This window comes from Aptenodytes forsteri, unplaced genomic scaffold (assembly GCF_000699145.1).
Source record: "Aptenodytes forsteri isolate BGI_AS27 unplaced genomic scaffold, ASM69914v1 Scaffold49, whole genome shotgun sequence".
Lineage (NCBI taxonomy): Eukaryota > Metazoa > Chordata > Aves > Sphenisciformes > Spheniscidae > Aptenodytes > Aptenodytes forsteri.
Genome location: NW_008795125.1, coordinates 4,457,171 through 4,471,463, shown reverse-complemented (window position 1 = coordinate 4,471,463; position 14,293 = coordinate 4,457,171). Strand labels below are relative to the sequence as shown.

The 14,293-nt window shown below is 42.6% G+C and overlaps 1 protein-coding gene across 1 annotated transcript in view; it reads left to right on the top strand.

Moving 5' to 3' along the window:
* Window positions 1-243: 243 nt before the first annotated feature.
* Window positions 244-14,293, top strand: part of SNTB1 (syntrophin beta 1) — a 75,912-nt gene continuing 61,862 nt past the window's right edge. The window contains exons 1-4 of the mRNA XM_009277256.2: window positions 244-432; window positions 2,479-2,613; window positions 3,806-3,884; window positions 5,252-5,290. Coding sequence (XP_009275531.1) covers window positions 244-432; window positions 2,479-2,613; window positions 3,806-3,884; window positions 5,252-5,290 — 442 coding nt within the window. The remainder of the gene's footprint in view (window positions 433-2,478; window positions 2,614-3,805; window positions 3,885-5,251; window positions 5,291-14,293) is intronic.

Here is a 14,293-nt window from a genome sequence, read left to right as displayed (position 1 = left end):
AAACTTCGCCCTCTGGTATTTATCACAGGAAGACCAGGTAGCCTAAAATTAATACTCTGAATTTTGTGATGGACCATGTGGCAGGTGACTTTATGATGCAGAAATGGAAGTTTAATGTCATACTATTCGAGCTTCTGCTTGTTCTCATGTATTTTTATATTAATCGGTTATCTAGGATACACATAGTATCCCATGGAAATGCTCAAGGAAGAGCATGAAGGAAGCTGGCCAGGAGTAACAGCGATGGTCTCAATATCACCTGCGTTAGAGGCCAGGTCATACCGCGTCGGCATTACCTGGCGACAGGCTGACTGTACTGCACTTACACTGGAGGAAAAGCAAGGTTTGAGGAGCACGTTTGGAGGCTCTGCTATGTTTGCTGTGCAGTGCATTGCGGTTAAATCGGGCCTCCTGATGGCTGTTTCCAAAGAGGTACAATATATTGTCTGAGGCTTGAGGTGTGTTTTCCTTCCTCCTGCCTCTCCAGCTTTTGGCGGGGCTGCTTGGACGGCCGTAGTGCTTGCAACCCAAAAGCAAGACAGACTTTTTTTCATCTTAGCAAACATCAGGATCGTATCCCTGCAATGCCAGGCAATGCAGAAGGAAGCCAGAGGAGACAGTGCTTTGCTTGAAGAGATCAGCCATTAAAGACAAGGTGTGACAAGTGTGTGTAACTGTTGATGGGAATAAAATAGGGATGAAAGGTGGGAATAATAGTGGAAGATGATGAGCAAGCAATTACATAGACTTAGTTTTGTGGAATTACCCAGCCCTGACCTACCTAATTGGTTGATCATAGGAAAGAAATCAGACAGTAAAATAGAGCTAATCTCTGCTCTTCCCCGCCTTAGCAGTTACCAGCTGGGAAAGCCCTGTAGGTTTTGTGGCAGAAGCAGAGCAAAGGCACAAAGGGGTGTCCTTGAAAAGGAATATAGTCAGGGCATTGTAAGCAGAGGACAGTAGGAAAAGAACATTTAAATCAAATGCTTGTTTGAGGCTGCTGAAGGAATGTAGAGTATTAAATAGTGCATTGTGCAGGAGAATAAATAGGAAAAAAAAATCAATGTTTGTGTCTCTATTTCTGATCTGATATTTCTGTATGTGATAGATGACTGGGACATGCAGCGTTAATGAACATGTTGCTATTGTGTGAGCAGTTGGGGCTTTTCTCAGTGCATGCCCAGGGCGGTGAGCAGGAAGGCCTGAGCAGACCCGGGAAGCGGGGCGTGCGTGTGCGCAAACTCCATTTCCTCCCGCTTGAGGAGCAACTATCGAGTTTAAAGAAAAACAATGACACTTCTAAATGTGACAGCCCATGCCAAAGGAGCCTGCTTTTTGTCACAGTGCAGATTCAGATGCTTGACTTCAGACAGCTGTAATTACAGCACAGGGGTGAGGAGGGACAGGAACAGCGGAGCAGGGCCACCCAGTCCCTGTGTGCTTGGGTCTTCCTTCCTCACCTCTCCCCTCGGGGAAGAAGAGGCCCTGGTGCTACAAGAACATTTTAGGAGATTTGAGAAATGACTTTTAGTCAGAACTGTAGGGCCGAGGTGGTAGCACAGCCTGTTCTCCCCTCAGCCCTGTCGTTCAGGAGGATCTTGTCTACCAAGAAGACCCTGGTCACAAATTTCGGGGTAAATATACCTGCTTGTTCTTGAGCTTAACGGGCAGATGTCAGCCACACACTCCTGGTGTATATTTTAAAAACTGATTATTTCTCATCGTAAGAAGGAAATAGCAAGATCATTAGAGGTGCCATAGGGGTAGGGGGATGCATGGCTGGGAGAGGAGCTGTTGGTGGCCTGTTGGGTTAGTCTTGCTGGAAGGTGAAACGTGGCTTAATTGCATGAGGTTTTCTGTTGGTTTTTTTCTTCTCCTGAAGAACCTCTCGAGCTTTCCATCTTCTGAGCACAGCAGGCATCTGTGCGATTACTGCGGCATGATGCAAAGAGATGGGGGGAGAAAGCATTGACTGGGGGATCCTGGAAAACGTTATTTAAACCGTTGGAGATATGCGGCAGATTGACTCTCCAACCGTCACTGCTGATAATGCCACTCGTAGAGCTTGTCAGCATTCCAGCTTCACATTTTTATAACCATTTAATTACTGCCTGTATTGAATATAGCTGGAATTCACCATTGCAGCTAACTCTCTGGAAGTATACTGTAGACTATAAGAAAGTGGAGAATATCAAGCAGGCAGCCAGGCTGTAATGAGTTTGCTCATCCTGTTAGGTAACGTCTCAGTAACAGCGCCAATAACCATTCTGTTTGTTCTGTGTTTTTTTTTTGTTGTGTGGTTGGGGCCAATAACCATTCTGTTTGTTCTGTGTTTGTTTTTTTTTTGTTGTGTGGTTGGTTTTTTTTTTAGGATACTGTGTCCTTCATTTGATAGAGTTTTCTTGAACATTAAATCCACAATCCTTTTCTAAAAATATAATTCTAATTACAAGTATTTTGTCTTTCACTTTCTTCTAGCTCCCCGTGCATGACAGAGGGGTGGTGGTGGGCCATGGGCATGGGCACCTCGTTGCTGTTTTATCAGAGGCTTCCCCTTGCATGGAGGGGTTGTGGAGCAGCGCAGATCTGCTGCCGCAACTTGATCTGACTGTGGTAGGTGCTGAGCTGCCAAGAAGTGATCTGAAAATACTGACGCATAGTGAATGCTCTGAATGCTGTAAAGAGATTTTGTCAGGGAGGCGATATTTCTAGGTATAGTTAGAATTTCTGGCATGAACGTGTTAGCGTCATTCACCGTAGTTCAGCACATAGCTCATGGGATGCTTCTGCCCTTGCTGCTGTGCTTTCCCACGGGGACAGCTCTGCAAGCTGCAAAATGCAGCCCGGGAGCTTCTTGCAGCACCTGCCCCAGCACAGGGTGCTGCTGGGGTGGGAGAGGTGCTGGGGCCCGGCGTCAGCTGCTGCTCCCTGTGTGCATGCTTGTGCACAGAGCAAAGGGGGAGCGGGCAAGGGCAGCCTGGCCCAGCAGCAGTGGTTATCTCTGTGCCTCCTCTTTTCCCTCCTTCCCCTCCTTTGCAGCAGAGTTTAGAGGCTGCTGCTGTGGGAGGGAAAGGGTAAAAGGGAAGGTGAGGTGTTTTGGGCAGGAAGGGGAGAGATTGGCACTCACTGGGGTGGGTGAGAGAGGGATGTGCAGGGTGTGCCCGTTGGAGGGAGGCAGGGAAAGGGCTGGGGCAGATGCTGGCGTGAAGGGGGGACTGCTGCTGATCAGTTCCTGGCAGAGGAACAAATCCAGATTTGGTCCCAGGGGTTGAGGGGGTAGGACCACTGTGATCAGGTAACAGCTTCTGGAGGAATGGGGCGCCAGAAATCTCTAGCTGTGTAACAGCATCCTAGGACATGGCATATGTTGAGGAGACGCATGTATATTATTTACCCACCCAGGGAATAAGTTTCTGACACTTCCTATGGTAGAAGATGTGTGAATATCACAGGCATACCTCCGCCATCAGCTAGCTTAAAATCCTGTCCCAGCTCCCCATCTTCTTTTCTTAAATGCAGTAGCCAACCAGGCAGATTGGTCTTGGGGTTCCTCAAAAGTTTTGCTTTAGGCTTTCAATCTGCCACCAACTTTACTTCAGCCTCTTACAGGCTCTGCAAGGGGAGCAACTGCAGAAGTGGTCTTTAAAGGCCTGGAGATGAGCACGGTATAAATATTGAATTGTTTATCAGTTTCTGACATTTGCTGAAATCTAGAGTTTCAAAGTTGTCCTTTAAAAACTGGAGCACAAACCTACTATGGCAATAAGCCCAAAGGTCAGCTTACTTACGTGAGTGATCTCTTCAGAGATACGTTGATAATATGCCGATGGCCTTTGATGTGGAAGGTGAGAGAAGAGTCACCCTGATGGTGGGGACACGGACAGGTGGGTGTTTGTGGTCTGCGCTGAGGCATGGTCCTGTACGGCTGAAGTCAAAACTTTTTTCCAGTGGTTCCATTTGGGATATCTCTTGGTGCACTGGGGTGCAACAGCTACTCATGCATCTACCTGCCAGGGTTAGTTTTCCTCTCACTTCCCATTCTTTCCCTCTTTATAGCCTATTCACATCTTCAGCTTTGACCATTGGACCTGAGCTAATTCCCACTGAAGATGAACCCAGTGACTTTGGCAGAAGTTGTAAGTGATCCTGAGATCAGAAGCTCTTTGAGGCAGAAATGTTCTTGATTTTTTTTTTTTGCTGTGCCCATCTGTGCTGCTGTTAAACAGGAAAAAAAAAAAGAACTGATATCATCTGATTGTGCTCTCTGCAAGTAGCAAGAAAGACCTGCTCTTGAACTAAATAAAGCAAACAAGCCTCAAGCAGATAGTTATCCCTGTTGTGTATCCCCAAGCCTCTGTAAAAGCATAGATGATCTGGATGGGAAAGCTGTGCTTTCAGCTCCTCTTTTCAAAGGTACTCCCACACTGGAGCATAAGGAAAACCAGTTATGCTAATGGCAAGCATGCACATACACAATCCTTTGCTTTCAGTCTGCCTTTGCCTTGCAAGCTTGTTTACTTTTGGAACAGAATTATTCTCAGGACTTACAGGACAGACATATACAGAGGATTTTTCCCCTTTTGTGGGAACTGGCCTGAACATGTGAGGCCAAGCCAGCAAGTGTGAGGTTCAGCAGAGCTGCAGTTAATCTGCACACATATGGAGGACTCCTCCTTGCATTCCATGCATCTCAAGACCAGTCCCCCTGTCCATACAGGCTCTGGTGGACATCCTTGTCTGGCTAGGTGCTCCCAGTTGCTTCAGACAAACCGTTTTATATCTATTTCTATTTCTATTTCTACATCTACATCTACACCTACAGCTATAGCTAGCTAGCTATCAGCAGAATTCAAGCAATGACTCCAGTGCAAAAACCTGTTATGCCTGAGATGGTGCTGAAAGTTTAAGTCTTGATGGAGTCCCTGCATGGGAAGCAGCAGTGATAACAACACGGGGAAAATTCTTGCCACTATTAATTACAAACGCATCCTAGCAACTGTATCACCCTACTCATATTTCCTTTTCTTCCTCATGTTTTTCCAGTGTTTTTTACAAACAGCACCTGCTACCACTGTCTCTGTTACAGAGGAATACAATACAACTGTAACAACACTGGGAGATGCGTGCATGATTTTTATCGTAGGCTCTTCTACCTGCTTATTTCCTTGTCACGTCCCTATTGTCTCTTAACTTGTACTTGACTTCCAAGCTCCTTGGGAGGGGACCAGCTTTTTGTTCTGTGTTTGCGCAGCATCTGAGGCTGTCTTGCACCAGTTCTTCGCTAATCCTGGTAAGTGCTCCAATAGTACAAACTGCAAATAAATTTGAGATACAAACAAATTAGCATTCTTCTCACCGATTAACAAACGGTTTTCTCTGTGATGATTTGAAATGGAGTCGCATTTCATTACAGCCCTTTGAAGCTCAGCTGGGAATTGCCAGTGTCTTTTCCAACCTCTGTTATCAGCCTCCCGTACTAGTTGACCACAAAGTACTTGGCAGGCAGTTTGCAGACTCTGAAAAACAATAGGTTGTACTATTTTAACCTGGCTTTGACCTAACCTGGAACAGTCAAACTGGCATTTGGCATAGTGAGGAAATGTGTTTTGATGTGCCGAGTCAACTGCACTTGCTGTTCAGCAGCTGCTGAGAGCAACCTGTGTCTGTCTTGTCCTTCAGAGGGGTGGTGGGACCACGCTGGCCCCAGCATCAGTGTGGTACCAGGCGACTCTCAGTAAGCCTCTGTAATAGGGCCTGAATGAAGCAGGGAATTACTTTGCCCTTAAATTGAAGATTAATGTGATTTTTTCTGGGACAGAAAACATTGCTTGTTTTCTGGAAGGATAAAGTGTCCACTGAAACAGGATTATATTTACATTATTATTGCAGGGCCATCTGTGAAATAGGCTTTCTGTACTACAGTAAAGAGCCATGACCCCTCACAGAGTTATCTTTTAAGCTGCATGCTAAACCCACGGGGGCTTATAGCTCAAAGCTAATGGGGATTTAACTTCTCACTGAACGGAATTTGAAGCCTAACCCTATTTAGATGCTCTTTGCTCTCATTGATTAAATGCCCAGTCCACTGCAAGAAACCTAATGGAATCATAACTATATGAATTTTCCATCTGACAAGATGGATGCTGGAGGACACTCCATGCAATATTTATTAGAAAAGGAGTTTGATCTTAAAAGGGCATTTTAAATCAAAATGTCAATTCAAAGTACTATTTTGTTTTCAGAGAAAGAAATTAATTTGAGTGAGAATATATTTTTCAGAGCACAAAACCATTTCATAGAAAAAAAATCAGCTTCTGTATTGTGATCTTTAGGATTTTTATAAGGATTTTCACTTCTTCCCTTGTTCCCTGTGTTCACTAATTCATTTCTGAGATCCCATCTGCAGAATAGTTTTAAATGACGCTATTTAAAAACAATAAACCTGCCAAAAAAAAGAAATCTTTTCACCCAAATAGCATTATGCACTGGAGTTCCAGGAGGACCATATTCCATCAGGGATCATTGGCATTTTTTTAACATACAGTAACTACAGCTTCTCAGAGATGAGAATAGATTAACTGTCATCTTGGTAAGAGACTTTGAGCTGCAAAGAACCGCACATGATGTCATGGTCCTATGGCAGCACAGTAGGGTTTCAGTCGTGGTCTCTTTGGGTGCTGCAATTCTGAGAATTTCCTGTGTTCAAAATGCTGAGTGCTTTCTGAACACCTTTTAGCCGGTGCTAATGACTAGTGTGCTTATTCTTTAATTGTTGTAGTTTGTTGTTAGGGTTTTGGTGGCTTATTCCTAGAGGAAACCTGTAATCCCTGGGAGGAGAGGGCTCCATTCAAATGGAAGCCCAAGCACTGAGGCACGAGCATGTGGCTTAATGTTTCATTGCCCTTCTCTTTTTATTGCCCTCGCTAGACATAACAGTCCTGCTTCCTTTTCTTCTGGAAATACAAGGGCTGGTGTGATGTGGGGTCTCATCTGCCTTCCAGTGCCTCAGCAAGCAATCTGTCTGCTTCAGTTGTTTTTCTCCTAGCCTGTAGACCAGCAAGGAGATAGGTGTGGAGCCAAACCTCATTCCAAGTCTGCCACTTGCCTGCTGGGTCATCTTGCAGATGTCTTCATGTGGAGAAGAGGCAGTCTGAGACTGTACTTAGACTTCAGAACCAGGCAACGGTGGTCTTAAGCTATTGTTATGCCACACTGAAATAAATAAAAATACAGTTTCTACATTATGCCCACCTCTGATCAAAAACTCATCCCAGTTCCCAATGATGGATTTAGGGACCTCCTTAGATTTGTGTTTCCTTTTTTTTTTTCTTAGTTATATAGAAGTCTTAAGACCATCATACAGACTTTCTTATGTCTCGTTAGAGAAGCTGTTGTGCTTCTCCCATTGAACTGTGATGGCGTGGCAGCACGGAGATGATGGTGTTTGATGGAGAGAAGTGATTCTTGCGGGCTGCCAGTGCAGAACTGACTGGATACTTCTCCAAATTTACCTAAGTCTGTTATTCCCAGTTTAAATGAGAAAGGGAGAGAGAGGTAGGCAGGCACATGGGCACTCACAGGATTTTGCAGTCCAAGTCGGTGAACTTCAGTAGCGTTCACATTGTATTTATCTATATATCTATGTATCCATCTGTATTTACATACATATATACATATAGATATAAGTATTTATAATCACTGGCACTTGAGTGTTCTGGATATGACCATTGGTCTCTCCTGTTGGAAAGGTTGCAAATTAAAGGATTCCCAAAAATAAGGACTTATATGGTGATCTGATGCCTTTCGATGGATAGTCCAGCCACAGGAGATACGGCAAGTTGTTAGGTGAATGAGAGCCCTGAGATTGTTCATTTTCAAAGCTCTTGTGTTGTCCAGTAAAGAATGAAAACAATGAGCTTTGAAATTTTGGAAGTGATTGCAGCCCTGCCCTTCAAAGTAAATCCTGGGGATCTCGGAAGGTCTTCAAGGTCTTCCCATAGGGAGAAGACTGTAGGCATTGTGAATCCAGTTTTCACTGGCACTGGGATCCCTTTGGGTTGTTTAAAATTGAAAGGTCTTAAAGGGGTAGGAATTAAGTTTAGTGCTGAGAACTCTGTCACTGACTTACTGCATGACTTTGAGGAAGGCATTTTAACTTGCCTGTGTCAGTTTAGCCGTCTGTAAAACAGGTGCAATCATACACAGCATAATAATTTCCCTCAATGAGTGCCATTTTCAGTCTATCCTGTACTACTTCATGATTTGTGTGACTGCTGAAATAACAGCATGCTCTAAAACCGTAATGCCCTTATGTATTTTTCACGTAATCACTAGTGGTTGAAATATTTGTTCTGACACTTGAGATTACTCATGTAAATAGAAAAATTATAGCATGCTGGTGATGCCAGACACCTTGAATTCCATCTGAGCATGTGGGTGATTGGAGAAGGATCTATAAATACTAACAGAGAGAGGAACAACAAGCATGAGCGGCACATGAGAAATTCTGAATCAACTTATTCCTGAGATTTAGATAAAAGGTTTTAAAATACAATATGTCAGTATCGGGTAGGAGATGGTCTTTAGGAATCTGAGTACTGCAAGTCCGCTGAAGAAATGTATTTTGCTACATTTCCCTGCTTTATGTGAAGCCACATTTTCTGTTGTACTTTGAGTAGAATTACAAGGAGTATGATGACCTAGTCCTAATATCATGTGACTAAACTCTCTTTTTTTATTTTTTAACTTATGAAGCATTCTGCCTTGGAGACAACCAGAAGCTCCACTTTGATTATCAATGAGTGACTCACAGGTCCCACAATGCTTTTTCTCAAAATGTGACTGCTAATTTCCATGTTCAGCTCCCAAATTGCCACTTCCATTATGAAAGATTTGCATAGTTCTAATTGTAGAGTTCATAATGTCATGTAACAATGTAGCAAATGAGCTGTGTCACATTTTACATAAAAATGTAGTAAGTTATATAGCTACTGCTTGCAGGTTTTGACAGTAGTCTTTTTTAATTTTTAGTTTATTAGATAAGCCACACTTGTGCAATGTAGCTGCTCCCTGTTCTCCACTGAGTAGTGTTTCTTTTGAGTACAAGCTCTTTAAGGTACTGCCACTGTCTCCTTCTAGATCAAGCCAAAGCATCTCCTTTTTAACCAAACATTGTACTTCTGGGGATTACAGAATATTTACGAGCTAAAATTTATTTTTCAGATTATGAAGAGAGAGATACGTCTGCATTTATTTTGAGGAAGTATGTAACATTTTTGGAAGACAGATGAATAGCTTATGGGACCTTGCCACTAGAATTCATGCATTTATCATTAGTGACATATCAAAAACCAGAACTGAATACATCCAATTTATTGAAACAGAAACTTTGAAATTTAAAATAAACTAAATCACTTGAAGGAAACTGTAACACATTCAGTGTAGTAGGTATGAGTAATGGAAATTATAATGGAGTATTGAGGAAATAAACTAAATCACTTGAAGGAAACTGTAACACATTCAGTGTAGTAGGTATGAGTAATGGAAATTATAATGGAAAGTATTGAGGAACGTCAACTGTAAAGAGTCTGTCTTTAGTTTATTATTAATTTGCCAGTTTGAAAGTTTTGTATACCAGATTATGAACAACCTGTGACTGCTTTTGGTTACTCCCATCAGCTGAAGTGCTACTAAGTGTCATGTATTTAGAGCTCTGAACCAAGCCAATGGTCCAGCCTCCGTTTCATTGTGATTCTGTGTGACAGAAGTTCATGTTTGATTAGTTTCCATTAATCTATTTTGAACAGAAACACGAAAATCTCACCCCAGCATTGAAACTAGTCCTGCTTCTTTGACCACGTGTGCTGTTAACCTCAAACAAGGACTTTATTATTAGAACCCAGTAATGTAACTCACAAAGGAGTTGAAAGGGGATGGTTAGCAGTGACCAGCTCCAAGCAACAGCAGGGAGAAGTGGGTGGGAAATGCTGACTGCAAGCAAAGCTTTCAGGCTGTCTCATATAGACTGGAGGGGAGTAAGTTGTGTGTTTTGCTCACTCTTGCTCTGTGTGGAGTATAAAACTGTGGCTTCATTGAGGAATGAAAATGGATTATTTACTAGGTTTTACAGTTTACAAAATTGGTATGCTGCATAAGATAAGAAAACATTTAAAGCCTTCACTTCCTAGAAACACTTGCACTGAGGAAGCTCAGAGTTGGAGTGTTTACTAAAGGGGAGCATAAAGCCTGGGGAATCAGTGGCTGAATCAGCCCTCATCATAGGCAAAGTCTCAGGAGAAGAGACTGAGGAAGAGTAACTCTGAAGAATTTTTGGTGTTACGCAGAGGCATAGGATGGCCTGGGAATGTAATCTCCAGCTCCACAAGTGCTGAAATCAGAGCAGAAAAGGGAGGTCCCTGGTGCAGGTGGGAAGGAGAAGGCATCCGCAGGGCCTGCCCATGGCTCCTGCCAAGACTCACCGCTGAGTTTCCTCCTACAGTTTCTTGACTTCTAAGACATCTTCAGTGGTGAGTGATGTTTTTCGAGACCTGCTATGGATATCAGTGTGGCTGGTCACTGTGCCCTATTTGGGTTATCAAAACCATGAGGTTTCACAGCCTGCACCCTTGCATGGCTTCCTGAGAGCAGCCCGTTTTCTCCTGTTTGATGGGGGCCTGGGCACGCTGATCCCTTGGTCTGCTGTCTGGACTGCAAGTCTCTTTACCTTATTGACAAAGAAATTCTCTTAACCACGCAAAATTGCTGATTGCAAGGTGCTTTGAATGGGAACTGCCTTCATTTTTTCGGGTGCAAGCATGTGATGGTGCTTACAGCACTGCTTAATGTTGCTCTACCTTTTTTATAGAAGCAGCTGCTAATTTAAAGGAACACAGTGAAATATTCTTTATATTTTTAAAATGCAATTGTTGATCATTTTCACCCAGCCTGTTTGTAGCTCACTGAAAGCTTGTAGCCCACATGAAGCCTGGTTGCTTACCAGCAGCCTTTTGGCACCAATTGCTAATGCCTTCCCTTCAGGTAAACTTTATCTTAAAGGCGTGTTTGTCTCCTGAAGTTTCTCCTTCAAAACACTCATTCATCTTTTCCAAATAAAAAGTATAATAAGTGCATACCTTGAATGTATTTTTAAAAGGATTTTAAAAACCTTACAATTTAAATCCAAGCCTATCTCTTTAAGAGATGAAGCAACATACACTGAATTCAGCGGAATTAATTTTAAAACAGCAGAAAATGGTAAATTCAACTTAGTCTCACTACAGTGTGAGAAATGGCCAAAGCGTAAATGGGATTTGTATTCTCACAAGGTGTTTATTTTAACTAATTTGTATCATTTCCCAGAGGTGGAGATCTGATGCTCTTGGCAGATCAGGAGGTTTACTATTTCAAATCCCTTTCAGCACAGGGGAAAGCAGATGATGTTAATGGATGTTGCTTGTCTGAATGTAGTAGCAGATGTTTCTGTAAGAAATCGAGTGGAAACACTCACAAGCAGTATTGTTGACTGGTTTTTGGTTTATGCCCACATTAAAGCTGTTGAAAGGGTCATGCGACACATCTTCATAAATGATCTGATTCATAAACTCTTTTCTTCAAGCATTTGGGTTTTAGTTTCGATGATGGCACCGGCAGCTGGACAGATTCTCATCTCATTTTTATACATGTGTCTTCACTGTAGGGCATGCGGTTTGCTTGAGTTTAGTGGAAATTTGATTTCTAACATAAAACCTAGCAGGCAAATTCTGGTATCATGATACTGAATTAATTTTAATACAGTAGACTTTTCTCTAGCTCTGTTAATCTCAGTTCCATTGACAATAGTGTAAAATACTCTGCATTTATGTTGGCATCGCTTGGGTACAGTTTATAAATTTTATTGCAAGGCTTCTCCTTTCAGATACAACTAGCTTTGAAACCATTTGGGGCATTTTGGTTTGTGCCTTACCAAAACTGCTAGACTGCAAATTCTGTGTTTTAATGTTTCGTCAAGCAAAACAACACAACCGTGCTGAGTGATTGACTTGCTTGGCTGATGTGCCCTTCTGAAGGCCACATACCTGCAGTGATTACTTCTAGCTCTTGCTACCGCCCACTTTTTTTTTCTTGGGACAGTATCACTTCAGCAGCTGTTAGATGGTTCTGAGTTGTTAACTTGGACTTGTAGTGATGCTATCTACAATCTCAGAAGTGTTTGTCTTTATTTGTTTCCTCCTTTCCAGGTGGGAACTGCGTACCTCCAGACTGGGCCTCCTCTAGTTCTGCATTAGCAGCTCTTCTCAAACTAACCAAGAATCATTTTTGCAAGAAAAGTTTTTGTATGCCATGCTGCCCGCAATACCCTTGCAGATGGTCTGGTGTACTCGCTTCAGCACAGACGAATCAAACAGCCCCTTCATACTGAATAAGCTGATAAAAGCAGTTGATCTCATCATGTTCAATTTGTGGGCTTGAGTGACTCCAAAGATTGATCCTTAACATGCAGTCTTAAAAGTCTTAAGTATGGTGGAGAACTTGCCTAGCTCCTCTTCTCTGGGCCATCTTTCACCCTGGCAGAAACCAGACCAGATGAAGATGGATTTATGGGAACTTTGGAAAACCTATCTTTTTTGGATATAGGTATCAGTAATGTTAGTGCATCCTTTGAAAACAGCCTCAAGAGGTTTCTGGGTGATGTTTTCTACTTACCTTTGGTAGTTGTCTCTGTGTACTTACTTAGGAGAGAATGAATGCATAAAGAGGAGACTCTGTGCTTTCCCCCTGCAAAGGGGAATTCCTTGATTATCTTTCTTCGAGCAGACTCGGGCATGTTGTTCCTTTTGCTTTCATATTGTAAACCTACACATCCTGTCCTCATTCCTATAGAAACGAAAGAGCTTTGCTCGGGAGTGCTGGCTTCTCACCAGCGGTCTTTGTCTTCCCTCCTAGGAAACAGTTTGAATGTGTCAGAAGAGTCCCAGTTCCTCAGAACTGCGCCTGGCCAAGAACCTGACCAAGTTGGTCTGTAGTATTTCTCTCATTAAAAGCCTGCTTTTTTCCCCCCAAAAAAACCAAAGTCATCTGTGAACAGTAACAAAGGATTAATTGTGGAGACTTGGGACTTGGCAGAAGTGCGTATAAATGAAGTGCTTTTTTGGAAGCTACATTGCCTGTCTTGCAGATCAAAAAATAAATGCAAAGTATTTCAATGTCTATCAGTGGATTAATTCATTTGATTGCCACTTCCCTTCCTCTTCTTTTTGTGGGGAGGGGCGCTCCGGAGATTGCAATTTTAATTGCTTGACCGCAGTTTCTAATTAGTGGTGCACCAAAAGGGCATGGATCATTAATTAGTACTGAATATAAGGATCCCTGAGGTTGAGCTATAGCATCAAATGGATGAGTTTAGACAACTCTCAACTGAAATTACAGTCTATCAGTAAATTGAGTTATAATAATGAAACCATTAGAATTTTTTCTCGGTCCCTGCATGTTGGTTTCTGTGTTTGCAGAGTGCATTCTGGTGGTCTTAAAGAATGTAGCATTTTTATAGCAATATATATTTAATATTTGTATATATATTTATTAGACATATATCATATATCTGTTCTGAAGGCGCATATGCATACATGCCTATAGAGTTTACCAAAACTGCTAGACTGCAAATTCTGTGTTTTAATGTTTCGTCAAGCAAAACAACACAACCGTGCTGAGTGATTGACTTGCTTGGCTGATGTGCCCTTCTGAAGGCCACATACCTGCAGTGATTACTTCTAGCTCTTGCTACCGCCCACTTTTTTTTTCTTGGGACAGTATCACTTCAGCAGCTGTTAGATGGTTCTGAGTTGTTAACTTGGACTTGTAGTGATGCTATCTACAATCTCAGAAGTGTTTGTCTTTATTTGTTTCCTCCTTTCCAGGTGGGAACTGCGTACCTCCAGACTGGGCCTCCTCTAGTTCTGCATTAGCAGCTCTTCTCAAACTAACCAAGAATCATTTTTGCAAGAAAAGTTTTTGTATGCCATGCTGCCCGCAATACCCTTGCAGATGGTCTGGTGTACTCGCTTCAGCACAGACGAATCAAACAGCCCCTTCATACTGAATAAGCTGATAAAAGCAGTTGATCTCATCATGTTCAATTTGTGGGCTTGAGTGACTCCAAAGATTGATCCTTAACATGCAGTCTTAAAAGTCTTAAGTATGGTGGAGAACTTGCCTAGCTCCTCTTCTCTGGGCCATCTTTCACCCTGGCAGAAACCAGACCAGATGAAGATGGATTTATGGGAACTTTGGAAAACCT